Source organism: Phalacrocorax carbo, chromosome 5 (genome assembly GCF_963921805.1).
Source record: "Phalacrocorax carbo chromosome 5, bPhaCar2.1, whole genome shotgun sequence".
Classification (NCBI taxonomy): domain Eukaryota; kingdom Metazoa; phylum Chordata; class Aves; order Suliformes; family Phalacrocoracidae; genus Phalacrocorax; species Phalacrocorax carbo.
Genome location: NC_087517.1, coordinates 43,474,871 through 43,499,356, shown reverse-complemented (window position 1 = coordinate 43,499,356; position 24,486 = coordinate 43,474,871). Strand labels below are relative to the sequence as shown.

The window sequence follows — 24,486 nt, the reverse complement described above, 5'->3', positions numbered from 1 at the left end:
CTGTCTCTTAATGGTTGGCTAGATGTGCAGCGGGGGAAAAAGTAGTCTTGGAAAGCATGTGGAAGGAACAGTGTAGAACTGATTTGTGGAGCTGTGTCATGTGTGTGGTTTTGGGTGGGCAAGCCTGGTCATGCAGTTGGAGAGGAAGAGGGTGAGGGACAACTGTCTAGGGTTGGAAATTCAATTTGTTTTAGAGAGCTGTTAAACAGTTTTGTGTTTAAAGCCATATGCTTTTCTCCCTGTATGCATTATTTCTGTGTACACGTGGCTTGTTAGCACATGTGATGACCCAACGTGTTGATGAATTTGCCGCTGTTTTCTTTGCAGCTTCTGGAAGAAGCAGTTGAAGCCTCAAGTATTTTAAGCAGACTCATTCCTTCCTTGACACAAATAACAAAAGGTCTGCCTGCTTTACTATTGAGGATCAAGCATGTTGTGTGATGTACTCGCTGGTAGGAGATGAATAAGAGAAAAGCTAAAATGACTGACAGTGCCTTTAATCCAGGGAAGGTGTATAGTAAGGGATGGTGGTTTGCTGAGGCAGCAGAACAACTGAGAAACAAGGGGCTTTTGCTGAGGCTGCAGTCCCATAGTCTGTCTGTTACTGTATGGTGACTGTAGATACGGAAGTTTGTTATCAGCTGGTGACAAGGAAGTGACTCTGCGCTCTGTCTGTGGCTACCTTCTGAACCAGGGATGTGATGAGGATACAGCTGTAGATGCACCAGCCTGCGTGGTTTTAGAGAGCGTGTGCTCTCAGGCGTACACTAGTAGACGTAGGCTGAAATAAATTGGGATTAATTTGCTCTTTGTACTCCTGTTCCAGAGTTCTTTAAAAACCTAGCAGGGGCCAGGCCCTAAACAATTCTGCAAGGCAGAAAGAAAGCTTGGTCACACTGGTCCTGTTTGCTACACCTGACTAAATAAGAGCATGCATTTTACACACCTGCTTGTTTTAGCCTACAATTCTGCTCAGTCTTTCTGCCCTGTAGTCTGAAATGTGCAGTGGTGTCCGCAGTCTTGTGTGTGGATGCTCTTTGGCTGCTCTTTGCTCTGAGCCCAGGGGAGGATTCCGTGTGAAGTGCCAAAGTTGGCATGGTCAGTATGTCACTGCTTGTTGTCTGCCAAGAAAATTCACCTAGCCAGCAGGCAGTCCTGGGGCTTGCTTGGAGACAGCAGGCAGGCTGAGAAATGCTCCTGTGGCAGCAGTTGTCCATCTTTTTTTCTGCACGCTGGAGCCCAACAAGTCTGGCTGAGCATGTGTGGTGAAGCCTGCTGTGCCTGTGATCCTGCTTCCCTGCCCCCTTCCCGCCCCCCGAAAAAGGAAGGTGAGCAACCTGTCTGGCCAAAATTGTTGGTCATGATGTTACTTATGAGAGGATTGTACTGCTATAAACAAACATGCTCATCCCCATCACGTATGCCGTGTGTCCAGGTTAGTAGTGGGCAGGCTGCCGAAGCAGCTCATCCTGGCCGTCGCCCAGTCCTTGCCTGTGCCTGAAGAGCTCACAAGGAGCGTGCCTCCAGACGATGCGTGGGGTGGACTCACTGTTCTTACGGCCAAGATGTGCAGGCCAGAGGTGATCGCCCTTGTCCTGGAAGGCAGTGGAGTAGAAGTAAAACAAGCTCTGATATTTTTTTATTTTCAAGTGAGAGGATTTGCTTGGAAAGCCGTATAGACTTCCACATATCCTGGGCGTAGGGGTAGACAGTGTTTTGCTTCTCCTAATCTGAGAAGTGTTTTTGTGAGATAGTGGCAAAAGGACAAATTTACATAAGAATTGTTGCAGATGGGGGTGTGACAGCAACTCTTGACCATTTTGGAAATGCCTCATTGGACTGCATTGAGATCAGTGCAAGTGGTAACTGAAAGTTGGAGTTTGGTGGTGGGATAAGTTGGAAAATGGCTCCTCTCTGTATCCTGGAGGGGTCTGTTTCGCTTGTACTTTACTCAGTCTCCTATAAGAAATGCAGGAAACACTTTAAAAAAAAATTTCAGTGAAATAAAACTGTAGCTTGTCCATCTGATCATGATTATTTTGTCATCTCTGCTCTGCCAGGCACTAGTATTACTAAAACATGCAGAAGCTTAATATTTTGTGTGTCTCATGCCTGACTGAATTTAGATAGACCTTTGGGGGAAGAAGTGGGAATAGGTAAACCAGTGGTGCTGTTAAATGGATTTGCTGCTACTGTTTCAGCCCAGTTTCTTTGGGAAATGCGTACACCTCTTCTCACTGTTCATGCTCCGTACTTTATGAGTAGATGGAAATCTGTTAACTCCATTCCAAATCCTCTTTGTCTACAGCTGAGATTGCTTATGCTGTAACATTACCTGCTGTTTTTATTGGAAATAAATGATGTTAATGTTTTGCTAATGCCTGGTCTAAGCTGACCTGACTCTCTCCAACAGGATGTGCAAATTAATGGAACTGGAAGATCTTGAACATGTGGGATGGCAGAGACCTGCAGGGATTAGAAATGACACTTAAGTAATTTTCTCTTGAATTTGATGCATAACATGAAAGAGCATTCCGGGTCTCTAAAAATGCAGGCTGGGCAGAGGAACTTGGAGAGTAGTAATGCTTAGACACTTGGGGTAGAGAGAAACAGCCAGTTAAAGAGGTTGTTTTTTTTTTAATGAAATACAGCAAGGAAGGCCTCTTTGTTCAACAGTGTCTGCTTGGGCGTTGTTCTGCAAACCAGGGAAACAGGGCCCATCGATAGGCAACGGTGGTGATATTTAAGTCTTAGACCTGGTTTTGCTGCCTTATTGGAAAGGAACACTAATACCTGAGCGTGATAAGAGCTCTTCCAGGAATAGATGGGACTACCTGAAATGTAATGGCACAGATGAATTGCGGACAGATGCTCATTGTGCAAGCGGCAGTTGTAGTTACTATCATAATTATCCTCTGCCCAAGGAATATTGCTGTCTCTTTGCTGGAGGTCACCACACCCTCAGATCTGCTGGTGGAGCAGTTTGGGGTGAGTACTCCCTGCTCTGCTTTGAGCAGAGTCAGCTGGATTAATTTAGGTGGGTTAGCCTGCTGGCAGAAGCCAATGGGTTGACTTCATGTCTGAAGTGGGTTAGGGAGTGCTGGCTATGAACTGTCATAGAACCCTCACTGCCAAGCTGTGAGGGCAGAAATGTCTTGTCAGGGCAGCGAGGAAATCCTCTGGGTACTAGGGTACTAGCTGTCTGTTAACATGTCATCCTTGGTATCCAGGAGAGCTTATCTGTTGGGAGCCTGAATACTGATGACTTTATCAGTACAAAGAAGGGAAAAAACCTGTGGTTGTGAAATACTTTTGCATAAAGGACACAATTTGGTTTAGTCTGTTTCAGTAGCTTTAGCTGGTAGCGTGTATCAGTGGTGGGTCTCTCTATGATTGTTAGACCTATCTCTCTGAGATACCCTGCCTGTAAAACATGGCTATTTAGAAATACTGGATGCTATGTGGTATAGTGCCAACACATCCCACCACACCCCCCCAAAAAAAAACCAAAACAAAACTTCAGGACACCTTGCAGCAGGTTCTTTTGGTGTAAGTATTACTGGTTGCATTGGAGACACCATGTGTGGGGGTTTCTATAAGCTAGGGTATCTATTGCTTTTTTATTTTTGCTGGGGCAGGGGTATACTAGGTTGCTAACTCAGTGGGTTTTCTCACACCCCCCCACACCCCCCCCTTTTTTTTTTTTCTTCCCTTCATATTTCCCAGCTTGGAAATAATTGGGAACGGTGGATTTTCTTCCCCTGGGGCAGTATGAAGTTGCTTCTTAATAATCTGCTGGAGGCTTGGGTAGAGTGGGAGTGGAATTGATTGTGTGGGTTTTTTCCTTCCTGCTCCAAGACCACTTCTTGGCACTGAGGAATTTTTCTTTAGACTTCTTTGAGGAACAGATGCGTGAAGTACAGTTACCACTCATACATATGGCTTTTAAAATATGGAAGCTGTTGGACTGCAGTGGCTTCATATGGTGCTGTTGGAAGATCAGAATTAACATGCAAGTTGGGGTTTTTAAGACTTGAATGTGTAGTTGAAAAGTTGGATTTTTTTTTTTTACTTTTTTAAAAATTATGTTAAATATTAGCTTGCATTTTTATGGCTATTAATTAAAATTGCTTCTACAACTCTGAAAATTACTCTCTCTGCAACCTTAATGACTAAAATAGTATCCTAGTTTAATCTTTTCTTCTGGGGATAAATATGCTATATAGTGTTTAATTTAAATGGTTGTAAATCTTAATTCTCTAATATAGATGTCTTTTTCTTTAATTGCAGGTTTCCATTTTGAAAGCCATTGCAAGATATTCTGCCACCCTATTGGATTACTTCCTATACAGCTCAGCATGTCACTGTGCCCTGGATTTTATAAGGTGGCCATGATTTAATCCCCACTCCCAATTTCTATGTATTGTTGAAGCATTGGAGCTCTTTAGAGCTGCTGTTACTTGGGTGGGAACTGATCCGTCTTGAATCCCTTCTTCAAAGGACTAGACATTACTAGCAATGAGCTCCCAAAGCCATCCAGGTAAGGGCAAAACCACTTTAATTCTTGTAATGACAGTAAAACACCATGTGTTTGTATGAATGGACTCTTTATTGTGTTGAAATGACAATCCAGCCCCTGTCCCTGTGCTACTACTTTGCTTAAAACCAAGACTTTGCATGAAGATGGAAAATTGTGTTGCTCATACTAGGGTTCAAAGGAAATCTTGCCATTTTGGGTTTCTAATTGTTGCATTACATATCACTGAAAGTTGTAGGTGTTTTCTGAAATGTTAACCAGATATTTAATTTGTAAAAACCTATGCTGATAAGTCTTAACAGTATGCAGTGCACCTCTAAGGAATGGTCATGGTTCTGCTGGTGTCCTTTTATTGATATTTAAGAAAACTCTCTGGTTTTTAAAGTACTTTTTAGTAGGAAGGAATAATCTTGCTGCAAGAAGAGTCAATTGATCCATCTCAGTGTTGTCTGGGGGATTATCCCTAGTGTGTCATGTAATTTAAGACATATGATTCATCACTACAAAAATCGCATGTTTCTGTCTTTCAAGAGGATCTGTAGATACTCAGTTACCTGTTTTCTAGCTTGAAGTTGTCTCATATGTTTGTGTTTAGTGAGTTTCAGGTAACTTTGTGTTAGGTAGAGTTTTGTGAGTTTGTGCTTTGAAAGAGGAATTTCAGTTGTGCTCTGATACACCTGCTTTGGCTGTTTCAGTTTATGGTAGAGAAAATGACTGCTGGGAAGCAAGTAATCCAACAGTGACAAGGCACGTGAAACTGCTTATTTAACTATGCCTTTGAGAGGTTACTTTTGTGACTTCAGTTTAATCAGTTTTGGGTTAACAGTCAAGTAAGACTGAAGTATTAAAAGCCAACAAACAGCTCCTAAGATTTAAGGAACTGTGTATTTGTGGGGGAAGGATTTTATATTTGCTTTGGAGTGAATTCTAGCAGCCCAGTGGTGTTTCTCAGGCTGGGAGCAAGAAACACTGCAGTAAATAGGGATACTGGAGTTTACAAGCACCGGTGCTGAAAATGTGACCCTCATGTAGGAACTGAAATGAGTTTACAAGTCTCTAAAATTACCAGTTTGATCAAAAAGAAAAAAAATCTGGCTTTTACTTCCATGATGTAGCAGTCTCTTAGATCTTGAAACTTGCTTCTGGTACTACAGGGAATTGGGAAATTACGTATATTCATACGAGTACAGTGCATATAGGTATTCACTTGTGACACATTTCTTAAAATGTGATGTTTTTCAAGAGATCTGTTCTTCAAGTAAATAGATAGTTGTTATTTGAATACTTTCCTGTCTCAAATATGAGTGAGGCTGAGGAGCTGAAGGCTGCCTACTTTTTCTTCCTCATTGTGGTGGGATAGGTTAAATATATACCTATATTCAAATGCCAACAAACAAGTCTAACTTGATATTGCTTTACTTCCTAAGGAGCAGCTCTCCAGGTATTTGGGAAAGACGGATGTACTTAGTTGGGCTGTTATGATGCGGGAATATTGGAAGCCTGCTGCTGCTTTCTCTGTTTTCCTTAATCTGCTAAACCCCCACCCCCCATCTTTTTTTTTTTTTTGTCTTGCCTCTTTTTCCTGGTTCTGCTACTTTTGCTCAAGTTCTGTGCTGATGCTGTACTAGGGAGTCTTGTAGGAAGGGCTAATGAAAGAAAACGAGAAGTTCCTCGTGTAAGAAGTGTTTCTGTAATGCTAAAAAACAGTTTGAGCCAACCTTTTCTAACAACCGTGTCTAGAGTGGTTCTTGCTAAGGAGGCTGGTCTAATAAAAACCCAGGGAAGTGGCAGTTCACCTGGATGGCTTTGGATATATGTGTGTTCTCCTGTGCTGCTGTTCCTAAACCTTCTCAGCCCTTGTCACATAAGACTGTTAGAGTGAGGTAGGGGATGACTCAGTAAGAATTAACAGTTGTGACAACTGTGTGAGTGGTAGAAGACAAGACTACTAATAGGGCTAGGTTTTGTCTACTCTGGTAGACAAAGAAACCATTGCAGTTTTATTATTTACAAAAATAGATTAAACTTCCTATTGACAGTAACCCTTGAAATGAAGGACGTGATAGAAACTCAAGGCCCATCATCAACTAGCTCACTGGAGATCATTTAAAGGGTGAAAAACTTACATAAAACTGAAAAAGTGGAGGAAATGATCTTGTGCTTTTTTTTCACAGAATGGTGTTCTGCAGGTAGGCTTTTGTATAAAAATATTTTCAGTCAGTATCAACTTTCACAAAGTCTTATGTCATATCAAGTGCTGTTGAGAAATTATCCCTGTGTCCTTCCTAGGCACTGGGTTCTTATTTTGGTTGTATTTCCAAGCGTTGGGTTGAAATTCTACAGTGTATCATGGTGGCCTTTTACCCCTGGCTTACACTGTGGTATTCTTATTGCTTGTTTCTCTTTTAGAGCCAGTTTTCTAATAATTGGTAGAAATATTTTCCAAACCTTGCCAAAGATGACATCTGGATTTCTCATGTCAGTTACGATAGCTACTTTGATTATACGGCTGCAGGTAATTATTACTAATGATGTGCATTGTTTAAGGAAAGGCTCTGGCTTAACTTAAGAGCCTATTAAACCTGGCTTCAGTGGATACAAGCTTTCTTCTCTAATCTTCTCCAAACCAATCACTAATGGGATGTTTTAGGAACAGTGCCATAAACCTGTTGCAGCGTAGATGAATGAAAGTGGTTTGGGTTTGGTTGGGTTGTTTTGGTCGTGTGTCCTTCCACACACCCACACCCCCTCCCCCCCGCAAAGGTCTCTTGTGAGAAATGTTGGGTACTGAAAGCTTCTCCCTGAAACAGGTGAAAAAATATGTAGAAAGACGTAAGTTGTCCAAGAAAAGCATGACTTCCCTTTCTTATTCCTCCCCCATCACTGCCACTTCTTTTTTTGTATTTTGGAGTAAGCTTTCTCAGAGGATAAGAAATAACTTGTGGAGAAGTAAGAATACCCAGGTGGGAGAAGTTAATCCTCAAGAACTTCCAATGGGTAAATCGGTCTTGAGCCATAGACATAGGGTAAAGTCCTTGGCCTTTGTTTTCTGGGCCAAAGGCTCTCTCCACAGTCTCCTACTTGACCTTTGGTTTAAGACCAACAGCTCTTGTGAACTTAACTTGCCACAAAAACACATGTGGTTGTGCTGCGTGCCTGAGGAGCTGGAGAAGCAGGTGGGCTGCTGGCGTCCCTCTTGCCACAAGCACTGTGTGCCCATCATTGTGTGTTGACCACTGCTCTGGAGAAACAACCAGCTCCCTCTAGGTATTGGTAGGTTTTGTGGATTCCTGGGCAGATATGGGAAAAGCTGTGGGTGGAACTGCTGGGCAGGATGAAGGGGCTGAAATGGGAGGGTGGGGTGGCAGGAGACAGGCTTTCCCCTGCAGCGATAGGACAAGAAGGCTACACAGACCCAGTCAAGACAAAGCTTAGAGGCATCCTGTGCCCTTGGGCTTTTGGCAGAGGAGTCACTGCTGCTTCCAGTGCTGGAACAAAGCTGAAAAAAATGCTGAAATTGTCCTATAAAAGATCAAGTTGCTGCAGAGTATAATTAAGAAAATTAAGCTAATTAAGATAACGTTTAGGATTATGACAAAGCTTGGGGGGACAGGGGAAAGTGTGCTTAGCTTCAGTTCTGAACCTGTTATGTTGCCCACAATTTCAATTTACCTTAGATAACCTGCGGTGTTTATGCCACTCATCTTACCCAGGCTGACTGGGTTGTGCGTATGTGTGGGGTGTTTTGGGTTTTTGTTTTGTTTTGGTCTTTTTTTTTTGTCTTTTATTGACCTTAAATGATTTCTTGTGGTTGCCTTCCACCTCCCCCCTTAATTTTCAGTGGCTTGAGTTTTGCTATCATTTGGTTCTTTAATCAGTAAAGATTGTTCTGCTGATACTAGTTATACATAAAGATTAGTTTAAAAAAACAAAACACTTAAAGTTAATCACTCAACTGATTTGTATTTGTTTAAAGTTCACTTTCCTTTGTAAAAACTGAAAAATCTCCATGTTCAATGAAGCATTTTGTTTATGAAATGTTATCTTACAGGAATTAGCCAGTCTGAATGCAAATGCTATATTCTTTCTTCAGAGCTACTCTTGCAGAGATGCAAATTTTATTTACATTCTGAAATGCTGAATGTTTGATAATTAGTAATATTGAAGTTCAAGAATGAGCTGCCTATCTGATATGGAAAAATCTGCAGCAGGATCATTAAGACTGAGAGGAGATACCAGAGAAAGCAGAAAGCTTCATGATCACACAACACTGAGAAAATGAGTTAGCAAGTCACGTGCCATGATTTGCTAGATTGAGAAGTACTTTTGTACGGCATTTTATCTGCCAAGTGCAAGAAGCCACTCTCCTTTCATACTCCATGGCTCAATGAGGCAAGGAAAGCCATTTCATGCAGTATACATAAGAGCTTTCCCTGTTAGTCTCTCAAACATTGTGCACCATCCAATAAATGTTTTATGTGTTCTCTTTTTAAAGATTAAGAAGTTTCTGTGGAGATGCATTTCAAACTGGCTTTAAATGACACTGACCTACTTTCTGGCAGTAATGAGTCTGTTTCTGTAAGTTATCTGGGGGCAAGGGGATTCTTTCAATAAACATAAGGAGTGGGGGAGTAAATTTCAGTCCTCCTTTAGCAGGGCTGGGGCACAACTGATGTGTGCTCTCATCTGGATGAACATCTGGATGTGGCATATCCCTGCTTCCCCCTACCTGTCTGGTGCTCCAGTTCATTATGAGTGGATTATTCTGGACTGGGCGTTCAGGCTTCTGTTTACAAGTAAAACATTACTAGTAGTGAGTAGAGGTAGAACCTTATCTCTGATGCTGTCTTTTCTCTACATGGAAATAACAAAGATTTCTCCAGACCTGTCCTCTTCCCCCACTGCCTTGTGTGTGCTTCATGGGAAGCTGAAGTTTTGAGGAAAAGTTCAACTGTTTGGCAGACCGAGCAGAGGTAACAGAACTCCTTTGGAGGGATGCTGCTGCCTGTCCTTTACAGCAGTAGGGTAAGCATTGAGCCTGCGGAGTAGGAACTCAATAGCAAGAGCTACTGCTCTGTTTGAAGCAGTTGCCCTGAGCAATCTGGTCTCCCAAGTTTGGAGGGGACTCAAGGTTGGTTGAGAAGTAAACTTGGCAACAAGATCTGGCAGTAAGAAGCTTTGGTTTGAAGAGTTGAAAAACCTAACGGATGGGAACTGGTCTCATCTCTGTTGACTTTTCTTTCTTCAACTACAACAGAATACCTACTCCATCTGCATTCTGATTCTTATGTATGTGTAAACTGAGCCTGTCTTGGGTTTCCTCTAAGAACAACAGTATCATTTTGAGGACCTTGAAAGTTTTAAGACTGCTATCATGAAACCTGTGAAGTTTTCACTTTCTGGAGCATCAAACAGCTGAGACTTTCTGTACAAGGTTTTGACTGTATGCTCAAAAGAGAAGAATTGTTTTGTGCTTCAACTTGGGGTTCAAGTTGAAGTTCCTTCTAGGTCGGTGTCCCTGCTAAGTACATCCCTCTCATTTCTACTTTTTCTTTAAATGCAGTTCTTGTACTTTGGAATTCTTTAAAAGCCTGTTCCTAAAGTAAGGTGTGGTGTTTTTTTTTTTTAGCCTGTGATGTATCCTGCAGTGCAAAGATGAGAAGTGGGTACTTATGATGAGAGGCAGAGAACTCTGAATTATTTTGAATGAGGTCTAGGGTAGGAAAAGGACATGTATTAAAAAAAAAAAGGTTGTACTTTTAAAGTCAGATGATAATATTTGATATAGTCCTTGGGATGTTGTGTCTCACTTGGAAAGGGGAGAAACCTTTTTCTGTATGGTTATGACATTTTTGTGATTTGCTTTGGGTCAACCTCAGTTTGACGTGTATCTTATCTCATGTATACTTCCCCAGATTAATCTTACTACTGGACTGTAACAAGGAGTATATTCTCAGCGTTTATTTTAAATTATTCAGCTTGTTGTCTTCGCGCCAGGCTTTCTCACTGATGAGGCTTGTTTGTGTTCCTTTTGATGTGGTCAGATCAATTAGGATAGAGCTGATGTTGAAGGAATGTTTCAGTGATCCCACTGATTCTGAAAGTGATTCAACAGCAGGGGCAGAGAATCGACTTATTCTCAGATGGGTGTCAGCCATACATGGCATTTTTTGTCCTTTAAGTCTGGGAATTCGGCTGTCTGGCTACCTGTGCTTTGACAGGTACTGCTTACCCTCACTGCAAAAGAAAAAATATTGCCTTAATTTTGAGAGTTCTTGGTCAAAAGCTTTTGGAATTTTTTGGGTTTTTTTAGAAGTTTTCATATTGTTGGGTAGGGGAGAAGTGGAGAAACGTTTGCAATGATGTTTCTTCTTTTACTGTAGTTCTTAGTATATTTTTTTCCATCCCTTAACATCTGTAGAAACTGACTTTATGGTCAGAAAATAGCCAGGAGTGACTGCACATGGAATACCAGATGCCTGACTGGAGAAGGAAAAATTGTGGATGTGTTAATTCTCCCATCCATCAGTAAAGGCTTGACAAGTCCCTTTCTCCCCATAGGTTGCAATATACCATGAATTTCCCTGCACTTTTTGTTCATTTCTATTTAGGCTGCCAAGTAAGAAAGGCCTTTGAAGTGTGCTGACACCTGAAAGGTTTGAGGTACCAAGTGGAGTGGTCAAAAGTTTGGGTAAAGTGTGGAATACTTTTCTTGGCCAAACTATGACTAGAAATATATTATTACACATAAATGAGAATGATCTTATTCAATGGTAACACCTATGAAGTACAACACTACATGGATTTTAGGGGAGCTTTATATGGCTGTTTTCTAGTTTCCATGAATTTGCACTTAGGAACTTCAAAGATGCTCAGTGAGGTTAGATCTCAAATAATTGATCTAACTAATTCACTGGTAGCGTTGCACAATTACTGAGGTGGGTTTTGCAGAGTTTAACCCGCTCTGCAGCAGCGCTTCAGAGTAAAACTGCACCACCCGCTTTGGTTTTTAAGCCCTTGTGATGATCTGGCCACATGGAGACTGTGGCCATTTGTGCAGTGTGTTGCTCTCATCTTTTCCGTTCTTTTTTTTTTTTAATTTCTTGAATTGTGGTACTTACTTTCATTTCCCTTGTCCACTGGTGTTTGAGAGCTAGAGGCTGGCAGGACAGGGGCCATGGCTCCAGTGACCTCCTTGCAAGAAAAAACAGGCAGGTGAATCTCTGTTAGCATCTTTGATTTGCTAACTAATGAGAAGTGGTGCATAGAATTCATTCTTCCTTTAAGAAAACTAAAATTAGTGTATCAGCACATGTTTTAAACATTTTGTTTCTGTAACCAAAATCAAGATACTTTTGTTTCATCAGTTGTTGGGAAAATGAGAAGCTTTACCTGCAGTGTTCTTGTTTGCTTTGAAATAGTCAATAGCTCTTGGTGTTCCTCCTGGGAACTATTCTTATGGTTTGGCTGAATGATGCTTGATAGGCTGATATGCTGAAATGTTGAAGCAAATTTTTAACCTTTCAAAAGGATGAAGCTAATATTAAACTCTGCACCTACTGAAAGCTGAATTACATACAGAAAAATACTCGTGGCCTTTTTTGAGATCCCCCTGCCTCCCTGTGATCTCTTCAAAACTGAACTAGATCAAGGTTATTTAATACCTTCTTTCAAACAGAAGAAATGTGTGCTGTAATGTAACAATTTAGGAATTTGTTTTAAATGTCAAGCATGATTCAAGCTTAATTTTTTAATGCTTAAAAAACAGTTAAGTAGTCTGTAAAAGCCCTTCAGGACTAGACTAGATCCAGCAATACCCTGGAAAGCTGCTGTTGCAGCTTATGAACCTCATAGCACAGCCATCCTCTGCGCTCACCTGGCTCCATAGGCTATGGGCTTGCTGTCGGTCCAAGGGGGGAGCCTGTGTATCAAGACCATAATTGGGAATATTTGCTAGTTAATACTCGTGTTGACAAGTTCTGCGGCTAAGTCTGTTTATGAAGTACTGCTAACCTGCTTCTCCTTGGTTGTCAATTAACATATCCTTCTGATTGTGAAGGCCTTTCCATGTCCGCCTGTCAGCCAGCATCTTTGGAGAAACTCAACTTGAAGGTACCACTAGTGACACAAATTCTTCTGAGTGTTATCAGAAGCCCATCCATGTGGGGGGGGTTCAGCGGGGCATTGTTAATCCTCCTTTGAACCCCAGCAGCACAGGCTTTGCCAGGGAATCAACAGACTAAACTAGGCTTAATCTTCCCAATGTTTGTAGCTGATATGCTCAACTTCGATGTAGCAACATCAGTTTTATTTGGAAGGCATGAGTTGTGAAGTCTGATACATTCTGCGAGGATGGCTGTGCAAGCTCAGCCCTAGGGAGAGCAGGTCTGGGAGCCTGACTACATCTAGCTGTGGATGCCTGGAAAAGAGAGTAAAAACAGGCAAGATTGTGGCAACAGCCGTTAATATACCCTCTCAACCTCTAGTCATGTGTGACTTGGATTTTTTTGGGCGCTGAACGTGGTAAATTTTCATAGCATCATTAAGGTTGGAAAAGACCTCTAGGATCATCAAGTCCACCCTCCAATCCAACCCCACCATGCCTCCAAGTGCCACATCTACACATTTTCTGAACACCTCCAGGGATGGTGGCTCCACCACCTCTCTGGGCAGCCTGTTCCAATGCCTGACCACTCTTTCAGTAAAGACATTTTTCCTAATATCCAGTCTAAGCCTCCCCTGGCACAGCTTGAGGCCATTTCCTCTTGTCCCATCACTTCGTACTTGGAAGAAGAGACCAAAACCCACCTCACTACAACTTCCTCTGAGGTAGTTGTAGAGAGCGATAAGGTCTCCCCTCAGCCTCCTCTTCTCCAGGCTAAACAACCCCAGCTCCCTCAGCTGCTCCTCATCAGACTGTGCTCCAGACCCTTTTTACTTTATCAGTCCTTTTCCTGTTTCTGTCATCTGCCCAGTTGCTTTTGGAAGCAGCTTAAGCTTTGGCTTTTGCAGGGAATTGCACAACTGGACCTTGCTGTGTGAGGAGCATTGTGTTGTCTCCCTCTGCTTCAGAGCTTTTATGGCTAAAATTGATGTTTCTGAGGGTCTGCTTCCTTCCACTGAGTGAGGAGTGGAGCAGTGGCGAGTAAGCGCTTCACTGTAAGTACCAGAGCTGGGTGCTGGGATACTGATGGAACAGTTTTGTCCAATTTATTTCCATCAGTTCTCTTTTGCACTGTTTTGGTTGTACCAAGGGCTTGAATAATCCCAGCACTGGGTGTGGGGGAATCTGTGTATTGATACTTTTTGACTTGAACATGAGCAAGTGGGATTTTGCCAGTGCCACCTTCTCTTCCAGGAGAAACTCCTGATCATGGGTGAGGTGGAGCTGCTTGCAGTGGAGGGGACTACTGGAAACTCACTGTGCTACAGCTGTGCTCTGTGGTAGGGCTGGCATTAGGATGTTGGAGAAATGGTAGACAAATTCAAATAAATAACTTTAAAAAAAAAAAAAAATCAATCCTGACCCTTTCACTATTCAAGGATCTATGTGTTCAGTTTGTTTGTAGCTGTTATGTTGCCAAACCACATAAATAGCTTTACAGGGAAAATGGTAATAGGAGTGAGGTCTAGTTTGCGAGCTTTGAACTGCTAGCCTTGGCTTCAGGTAACCATTTTGTCCTGAAAGGCAGCTGCTGTAGTCATGTAACCCCATCAGACTTTATGCAGTAGCAAGGAGTGTGAACGTTAGGCTGAGGGGGTGCGGGGTTTGATGGCAGTGTACTTATTGTATTGTGTATTTTGATTTTTTTTTTTAAATAGATGTTGCTGTCCATGAACTACTGTGTAATGACTCTTCGCTGTCAGGTTTCACCTTCTAATCAATAGACCAAGATCAATGTGGTTATTTGTGCGTGTGGTCACTTTAGATACACAGCTAGTCAAGTTGGGTGCAGCTGGGAGATGGGTAATGCCCCCTTTGGTTGGTTGATTTGTTGAGATATTGGAGGGCAGGGTTTTTTCATTACTTCTGTAAAGTTGGTTTCAGTGTTTTTGATCAATTGACAATTCTTCAAGCAGAAAAACCTTGAAGTCTGGTGACTAAAATATTTCATTGAGAAGGATTTTTTGCTATTCCGTTTCAGCGTTCAAAACTTGCACTTTCTAGTTAAACAGACTTCCCTCTCTCCTTTAACTGCTGGCATTTGTTTTATGCTGGCTATAAAAAGAAACACCTTAGTTTAAAACTTTTTTTCACACTAGTGTGCTCCTGTTCTATAAGTGCTTGTGTTGCTTTTGTGGGAAGACATAAATGTGAAGGAGACCAAGTTAATACCCCTTATCTTCTCTGGTCGAAAAATCACCCAGAAATATAAAAAGACCACAGCCTGTGCACCAAACTCCAGTAGTCCATCCAAGTATTGAGTCTTTGACATCTGTCACTTTAGAAAAATCTCTGAAACTTCCCAAGTACTTGCTTTACTCTAAATAAGGTACCACTGGTCTCATACAACCTTTGCCAGGAGAAGGCATGCAATCCTTACAGCTTAACAAACCGAGAAGGGCTTTGGCATCTGTTCCCTGCCAGCAGCAAGTATCTGATTGGCATTAGATTTTTTCTTTCTTTTTTTTTTTTTTCTTTCCAGCAGGTGGAAGGCCTGTTCTGCAGGCTCGTAACTCTTGACAGGTTTATCGTGATGGCTTCTTGGCAGGTAGGGGTGATGCTGTTCATTCAGTCTGCCTTGAGGATTCTTGTTTTTTTTTCCTTTTTGTTAAAATGTAGCTTTGTGCAGTAGCTTTTTCAAATAGGTTGTAGGACACTTGCCTCTGGTTTACTCCTTTGTATCCAGAATTGCAGCAGGTAGAGCCTTAATGACCAACCTGCAGGGTCAGTGTACCTTAACTGTCACCTCCGCCTCCCCGAAACAAGTTTGAGACAGTGATCTGGACAAATGTAGCATCAGTTTATGTTGACAAAGGTTTGAGAATGCTCTGCATTAGTCTCCTCATATGTTTTCATGAGGAAAAGTATGCATAATAGTTCAGGTACTGGCTTCTTGTGACTTCCAGAGTCTTTCTAAAGGAGCTGTGGTGTAAAGTTGTCCTTCAATTATTTTTTTTCTGATTGTGTTTGTCGTGCATGACCTCAGTTTGTTGTTTTTAGCAGTTCACCAAAGCATTTTCTAACTGGGTGCTTAAAGAAAATTCCTCCTTCTCCACTGATTAATTTCTGGCGTGGAAATGAAATAGCTCTTGCGTCAATAAATCGTCACAACCTTTGCTTGTCTCTGTCAGCGTAAATACGGTTGGACTCTAACATGCCTGAAAGTAGGCCAGAGGTTGCCAGTTTTGCAGCTGCAAAGTGGTCAAGTTCAAGAGTGCTGTGGATGTGTGTTCTTGGTGGGATATCAGAGCTGCTGCATTTCAGGTTACAAGTTGGGCCTCTCTTCCCCTCCGTTAACTTTTTAGGTTATGGAATTATATTTTATATAAAATGTTATTGTTCTACGACTGTCTTAGAGGATAATGTTTTTAGGTGCGTTTGTGCTATTTACTAGAGCATTATATAGGTATGAGCAAGCCAAATGCCTTTCTCATCATACCTCAGTTACTGGGGTTATGATTGTGCTAGTTATGAAATGAAGATCACCGGACTGCATGTCCCTGGTACTCAAGGCTTTGCTGATTTTCTTCAGTGAACTCAGGTGCTCCTCACACCTGCTTACCTCTTGCTGTCCAGGTACGTATCTGTTGTTTCACCGCTCAGCTGCTGTAATCCTCTGCTCCAAAGGCTACCTGCAGGTTGTCACTTTAGAGACGCAGCCGAGCTCAGACGAGCATCTGTGATGGTTAGTGGCTGTGCCTGCTTTGTGCTTGCCACCTTTGGGGAGGCTGCTGAGTGAGTCCAAGACCTCTGTCACTTCTTCACCTTTAGTATGTGGGAAGGCTTGCTTTTGAACCGGTTGCTCGGACTGGTTTTTTTTCTTCTGGTAACTCTGCAAAGCAGAACTGGTGTTTACTTTTGTCAGGGAGAATAAGGATGGCATTGCACAAAAGAACGGGATGTTTTGGGGATAATTGCACAAAGTAATTGTGCAACAGTTACTTGATCTTTAAATGTTATAGCAATCAGATGAAAGAAACTTTCTACAAAGCCATTTGCTTGAATAACTGTTGTGCAAACCAGGTGCTGAAGGCTTCAAGAAATGGAAGGTAAGAAAATTGGTAAATGACTTAGAAGACTTTAAAGATAGGGTAGAGCTTAAATTTTGGGAAATGTATAGTGTTGGTGTTTATTAGGTAGGAGGAAGAAAACTTGGATTTAATTGCAAGGATGACAGCACATTTCAAGTACGCCAGTCACTGCTATCTGTACACCTGTCTCAGTTAAGAGATCCAGTTGCAGTCTGGTCTCATTGAAAAAAGAAAAAAAAAGTACAACTGAGCAGTAAAGCAAATACTCATTTTTCAAGCTACTTTTCTAATGCAAAAAGCAAGGTTTGGTAGGTTTTTTGTTGTGTGGGTTGGTGTTTTTTTTTTTTCTCCCTTCTTTAAGTAAAATTCTTCTCTGCAGCAAGCTGACTATTGATGGTAACCAGGATGTACTGAATGTAACCCACGTGTTGCTGTGCGCCTTGTGACAGGCTGTGGCAGAAAACCACAAGCTGTGCCACTTGGCTGGTGGGGTGCTGTGGATGCCTGCAGCTTAGTGTCAGTGGATGGCAGTGGCTAACAGCTGCCTCTTTGCTGAAGTAGCTTGCTAAAGCCATTGCAAAATAAGTCAGTAGTTTGACAGTGTTTTTCCCAACTCTCCATAAAGAAGGAGCAAAGCAAAAATGTGAGGTGTTTGAAATCACAACATTTCATAGTATCCAGTCCTGCTGATTAAGGCCACTGAAGAAATGTGTGTAAGTGATGGACTTGGATTTAAAGACTTCCCCCCCCCCCCATATGACAGAGTAGCTGCAGCCTGCCACTTCAGACTCGGGCTTCTTTCTGTGTTTTGATTCTTGGAGAGAACCTGGAGCTTCTGAAGGGGCTGAAATGATATGTGTGTAGCTGCTTGTCAATGCAAATTGGAGGTTGGGGTAAAACTTGCTGGTTCCCCAAAGCTCCAGCAGTTTCTCCTTGGAGAATGCCTTGATGAAACAGGCTGTTTGATCCTTCTGGAAGCATCTTTCTCCTCTGTTGTGGTTCAGCCTCAGTCAGCAACTAAACACCACGCAGCTGCTCTCTCACTCCCCCCACCCCTCTGGAATGGGGGAGAGAATTGGAAGAGCAAAAGAAAAAAACTTGTGGGTTGAGATAGGAACAGTTTAATAATTAAAATAAGATAATAATAATGATTATTATAGTAATAATAATAATATAATAAAACGGAAAAGGGGAAAAGGGAGAAAAAACCCAGAAACACAAAAGATAAAACTGCTCACCACCTGCTGACCAACACTGCTGGTCCCTGAGCCGTGATTGCTGCTTCCCTCCCCTGGCCAGCTCCTCCCAGTTAACATACTGTGCATGATGTTACATGATATGGAATATCCCTTTGGCCACTTTGAATCTTCTCTCTTAGCTGTGCCCCCTCCCCTCCTGGCTTCTTGTGCACCCAGCAGAGCATCGGAAGCTAGAAGAGTCCTTGAGTATTACAAGCACTACCCAGCAACAACTAAAACATCGGTGTGTTATCAACATTGTTTTCATAGTAAGTTCAAAGCACAGCACTATGCCAGCTGTAGTGAAGAAAATTAACTCTGTCCCAGCTAAAACCATGACATCCTCCCACTTGCATCACTGTACCAATGCCCCTGCAGCTCCCCTACCTGTAAATTGAGTAGCTGAGCAGACTTGATGGACCAAACGGCAGAGAGATGTTAAGAATACTTCTAAAGTTAGGTTTATTTTCTTTTTTCATTCACTTAATTTGTACCTAAATACAAACAAAGACTGCTGGTGGAGGGGCAGGGGAAAATTCCTGGTCATCCCACTCCAGGATGAAAGCTTTTGAAGTTATTTTTGCCAATTTTGAGAAACCAGCTGTAGCTGCTATCAAACAAACTGTTTCCTAATAAACTTCTGAAAATATTCTTTCTCTCTGTTGAAAAACAAACACTCTGTTGATCCTAATGTCCATGTCTGCCTACTACAGGCAGGAGGAAGCCTGAAAACAAGCCTTGCATGTTATTTGTATCTTTAAATACTTTCAGAGATATAATCCATGTCTATTTGATGAGAAAACTGTCCACTTAAAATAGACTTTTGTTGCCAGAAAGGAAAATGTGGCTTGTTCCCAGCCCAAAGTAGGGATTTGACAAGCTCTGTATTTCCTAGTACAGGATCCTTCATCTTGTGCCAAGTGTTGGAGCTACAGCGTCGATGTCTTCCCTTTCCCTTCCTCCTCCTGCCTTTAGTTGTAAACTAATATTCATAAAGAGATTTACATGTTTTGGTCAAGTTTAATGCATAATATGTGCAGAGAATATTTTTTTCTCCCTTTTCCCCATTAGAGCTTGAGGCTTGAGGCTGAAAATATTCCTTTAAAAATATTTCACTGTGTAGTTTGTTTATTGCTGCATCTGAGATGTGCCTGGTGGGGCAGAGAAGCTGCAAGATGTTGATCGTTGCAGGAAAAGGCAGTGGTGGTTATGTCACCATGGCGCTTTGGCAGCTGCTTGCCCATACCTGTGTTGGTGTGCAGACCGCATGTGCTCATCCTTTAATTGTAAAGTCAGCTGGCATTGTTTATGCTTTTGTGCTGTTCCTGTAGTGAGAGTCTGTGCCTAGCCTGAATCAGAGGATCTTGGCAGAAAGTGACTGCTCAGGAGTATATGATGCCGTTAGACAGCAACAAGGCTGTTTAGAGTTGGCTCAGGCATGTGAGGTTATGTGTATTCATGTGTGCATATATATATATATGTATGTGTGTGTGTCTGTGTGTATGTGTATATATGTCTAGCCTAACTGTGCCTTCGTTACTAAAGCTTGAGTTTGTCAAGGATTTTTTTTGTTGAAGCTGACTACGGGGTCATCTTTTGGTTCAAATACCAACTTTGCAGTGGGTGCAGGTCAGCTCCAGTTCACTAGCGTGTGTCATACTGCTGCAGTGCTGCTCATCTGTCGGTCTGAGCTCCTTTTCCCATCTGCACTGGTGAAAGTTTATTCTTTGGGGCTGTGTTTGGCTTGAGCTGTGCTTTTCTGCAGCCTGATGTTGGATCGGGGTGTTGTAGCCTGCTCACCACACACATACTAATTTTCCCTGTTTCAGGTGTCTGACATCCCTTTAAATAAACAGGGTATCAGCATGGTGTGGTATAGACAATAAGTGATGTTGGGCTAAAGGCAGGCTTCCTAACTGATGAGTAAAGCTGTGTGTTAAAACAGGGTGTGCTTTGCTTTTCCTTTTCTCTGAGAAATGGCTGCTGAAGAGCTGAAGGCTAATACCCATGTTAGTCAGGCTGGGACACAGTGTGGTTGTTTCTCTCCACAGAGGTGAGGGTTGGCTCTGGGAGTTTTCTGGGCTGCTGTTTGAGCAGGGATGGAAGGTGCCCAGCACTGGCCATTATATGTTGAATTGTCTCTTTGACATCCTTTGTGCCTGAAGTGCCAGGAGGTGACCTCTGAGAAGTTGCTGCCCTGTGTAATGGCTGCTGCAGTATCGGCTTCACTAGTGCTCATTCCTGGAGCATCCCGTATGCTGGTAGCACCTATCACAGCAGGCACAGAGTGCGGCAGGATGCATCTAGCAAGGTTTTTGTAAGTTTTTGGCTTTGGCCATCTAGCCACCATCAACACCAGCCTCGGTAAGACTAAGACTGGATAAGCAACTTAAAACTAGACATACACGGTGCAGCCTTTGCCTAGCCAATGAGTTAGTAATGTGTTTGCTCTGGCTGCGTTGGTCTCAGAGTTAGGATGGATGACACTGCTGCTGTGTAGATGTGTTCATTCAAAGCCAGTCCTTATTTGCTTTGCTGTTGGCCTGTTAAGTCTACAGTGTCTGTCAGACCCTCAACACTGAGCTGTAAGGAGGGCAGAACACAGCGGCCCACATGTTGATTGGGACTTTTAGCCAGAGCAAGGGGCCCTTAGCTTAAAACTGTATCAGTTTCTTTCCTGCTGGAAGGAGTTTTAAAATAGCTTCATATGGGCTCTAAAATTATTTCTTTCCTGCTTATTTTGGTTTGTATTTTACTGTTGAAGCTGTTCTCTCCATGAGAGGCTGGCTGGAGAATAGTCATTCAGGAACTGCCCATTTCAAGAGTTGGATTTCTTTAGCTGTGGGAGCCTGACTCTGCTGGCCCACAGTGCTGCAGGATGAGCCCTCCCTCCTGGTGTGGAAGGTGAGCTGGGAGCAGGGCTGGCATAAAGGAGTGTGGCTGCGGTCTTTCATTTTGCTTTTCAAGCTCCTGAAGCTGGCAGAACTCTGCAGAAGGAGCTTGTTTTTATGTTGAAATAATTATGCTTGTAGTCAGTTTAGACACACACGTATTTGTGGCTTTACCAAGCAAAAGTATGAGACATCATGTTGTTGAAAGATTACTTTTGTTATGCTAGAAACTCCTTTTCTTCTCTTGCAAGAAACAAGTGTGGGGCTATTTATTTTGAATTGTAGTGGTTTCTGCCCCCAGTATCTTAAACTGGAATTATTTTGCACTAAGAAGTAGTAAGTAGTGTCTAGAAACTGTTGTCAGTGAGATTGAATACCGAGCATTCTGCCTCTTTTAAAATAAGAGCCAGTTACAATCTCTTAATATTTTTTGTTTTGCTGTTTTCCTGCAAGACTGCATTTTCATAATGTCTGTGAGCTTGACTGTTTTTGTCACATTTGCAAGTTGTTAATACCATCCTGGCTTGTTAAAATTTGCCAGTACAAAGACTCTAAGTGATTTATAGGCTTAGATCCCCTTTATTTACCACTCTCCTACTTCCAAGTTAGTAATTTTGCTGACTAAGCTGTGCAGAGGGATACCTTTGTGCACAGGGAAAGACGTGGGGAGGAAAACTCAGACCGGGGTTTTTCCTCTCCCTCCTCCTCCCGAATTGAAACTAGCAGAGTCTGCTGGACACTTTCACCAATCACCTGCTGATTCCTTAATTAGAAAATTTCTGACTTGGAGTTTCCACATAACCTGATTCATGTGTTAGATGCAGTCAGAGGTATTTGAGCTGTAAGGCTCTTAAAAACGACTAAAGCAGGCAGCCCTGCCTCTGCTAGCAAGTGCTGGGCTGCATACAGTTACTGGTCTCCAGATTTCAGTTTCAGCTTGAGCCCTTTTTTAGACGCCTAGAAAATAAATTCGACTGGGCAGGTTTTTTTTTTCCTGGTCTTGGACTTGTGAAATGCTGCTGTGGACCTCTTTCCAGGATAACAAACACTGAAACATCTAATTATGGATCAGTCTCTCATTCCAAGCATCACATGCTTGTAGGGCTTTCTGATACGTTGCGCAGATTCTTCAAACCACTGACCTTTGCAGAGTGCCCTTGGCTGTGCCAGCAGAGAAGCATGCTGGCAGCTTAAAGATGTTTTGTCTGGCATTTGAGCAGGAGTGAAAACTTATTGCTGGTGGAAACAGATGAGAGGGCAGAAAATGCAATGCGTGCCGAGGTTTCAGATGTCTGGCATTGTCTGATGGTGAACGGCCATGGCAGTTTGTTCCTCTGCATCGAAAGGTGTTGGTAATGTTGAAGTCTCGGGGGGTTAAGCACAAATTGGACAGTCATCGTGACAGCTGTGTTGTCAACTGCAGTTTGCTGGCTGCGTGCAGCTCTTTATTAATTGGACTGTCCTATAAATAAGCAGTTGTACACAGCCTTACACACGCAACTCTTTGCAACGCTGCCGCGGCATAGCAGAACAGCCAGATGTCACAACTCGCTCCCGATTGCACTTAGCAGGTAAAGCTATGGGAGGAAAACACCTACAGCTCTGGAAGATACAATAGCTGAGTGGAGGGAGCTGGGGGTGATGTGTGTGAAGGATATGTGATTTGTGATACTGGAGGTTTAAAGGCAAAAATAGCATCATTTAGGATAGTAAAAGTGAAGGCTTCTGCACTACGCCTTTGCATTCTGCCAGACTGTAATGAATGGAAGAGTAACTTGCTTACAGATGACAAGCAAGGATGAATAAGCATTTAAAATTTTGGTGCTGAAGAAACAGCTTTTTCATCTTGGCCTCTGAGAAAGTCAGAGCCACGTAGTCCCCTTTTCTCCCACTGTTGCATGCTGTTCTAAATAAAAATGTCAGAAAGCATAAAATTAAGACACTCTCTGCATCCTTTGTCCTCCCTGTGGAGTTCACTGTTTTGATCTTGGCATGCTGGAGGACTTCTTATGATTAGGGATGTGTGCTGATTTTTTGGATAGGACCCCTTTGCTGCCCAGGTCTCTTCCCTGCCTCCCCATGCCACCCCCCCCCCCCCCCCCCCCAGTATTCAGAGAATAACCCACTGCTCTGAACTTCTTCGCCAGTTACAAACATCTTGTCAGCATGGGCTGGGGGAGGATGTAGGCAGAATCTGGTAGCAAGTTAAGGTAGTGCAAGCAAGAGCTCAGCTGGAGGATAACTGAAGTGAGTCACATTAGGTGTTAGTTTATGCATGTCAAACTGTGAAGCTTGTTCTCCTTTGGCTAGCAGGTGGTTGCCCAATTGCCAATGGGATGGCTTCCCCTGGGAGCGTGTTGCGTGTTTCTGTCTCTAGTGTGAATGTTTCACAGATAGGAAAGCTGGATCCATTGCGGGTTTTGCAGTCAAAATAGTAGCTGGTGTAAATGCAGCTTTCCTTGCTGACACAGGGTATTGGGAACTGGTTGTTAACTTTTTCCTAGTCTGATAACAGATCTTTGTCCCAATTACAAATTTTGCCTTGCCTAACTACTGAAAAACCAGGCTACCTTTGAGTAATACATCCAACCGCTAGTATTTCTGAGGTTTGTAACAAAGCTCTTGCAGCTAAATTGTTTTAGGCACGTAATGCAACCCTGGTATGTTTTAATAGATGGACATCTAAAGATCTTTTGAAGGTGAAATGGAAGAATAAGTACATTAATTTTGATGCTTCAAGAACAAGAGCGAAGTGGGGGTAGCCGGGGTAGGTGTAGGCCAGGTTCTGGAGTAAGGAACTGCTGTCACTTGTGGCCTCCTGAACAGCACCGGAGCTGTTGGCTGGAGCAGCTCTGCCTCTGCTCTTTGCTGTGTGCTGTTTTCCTCCGGCTGACACATCTGTGCTTGGTTTTCATGGAACCTCCTTAGGACACCTTAAATACCTTAGTGTTTGGTGATTTGTAATGGGAGGTGACTTTGCTTTTTTCTTTCCCCCCCTTCTCCTTTGCCTTTTTTTTTTTCTTTGCCTTTTTTTTTTTCTTTGCCTTTTTTTTTTTAAACTTTGCCTTTTTTTTTTTTAAACTTTGCCTTTTTTTTTTTTTAACTTTGCCTTCCCCCCCTCCCCCTTTCTCCTTTGCCTTTCTCTCTTCCCCTAAGCTGCTACTTTGAGTACAGAGGGAAAATGCACCTCACGGTAGGAAGTTGTCTTTTTGTTCTAAGATTAATACTATTAATTGATTGCTTTGTGCTTAATGATATGGCCAGAAGTTATTTTCTTTCATTGGCAAAATGAAAGAAAATTTTGAAAATGAAAAAAAATGAAAAATTTTGAAAATGAAAAAAAATTTTGCTTTTGTGTTTGCCAGAGCTGGCAACACATACTTGTAGTACCTGAAGGATAGGCTTGTAAAAAGGTGGGGAGAAAAGCCAATAACTGGCCTTTGGAAATTGGGAAGCATTAAGGTGATCTCTGTCAGTGCTTCTATTATTTTCATATTTGGCTCCAACTTAAATGCCACTAACTACTTGGAAAGGTCCCATCCATAGGGAGCTGCAGCAGGCGTTTCCCAGACAAAGCACAGGCACCTGGTACCTGCTTTTGCTGGTTCACTTTAGATGTCTGGGC

General features: G+C 42.5%; 1 protein-coding gene across 2 annotated transcripts in view; it reads left to right on the top strand.

Annotated features, from left to right (window-relative positions):
- Positions 1 to 24,486, top strand: part of HDAC4 (histone deacetylase 4) — a 266,018-nt gene that overhangs the window by 25,260 nt on the left and 216,272 nt on the right. For both annotated transcript variants that reach the window (XM_064452203.1, XM_064452202.1), the window contains exon 2: positions 4,291 to 4,540. In XM_064452203.1, the coding sequence (XP_064308273.1) occupies positions 4,519 to 4,540 (22 nt within the window). In that variant the 5' untranslated portion in view covers positions 4,291 to 4,518. The remainder of the gene's footprint in view (positions 1 to 4,290; positions 4,541 to 24,486) is intronic.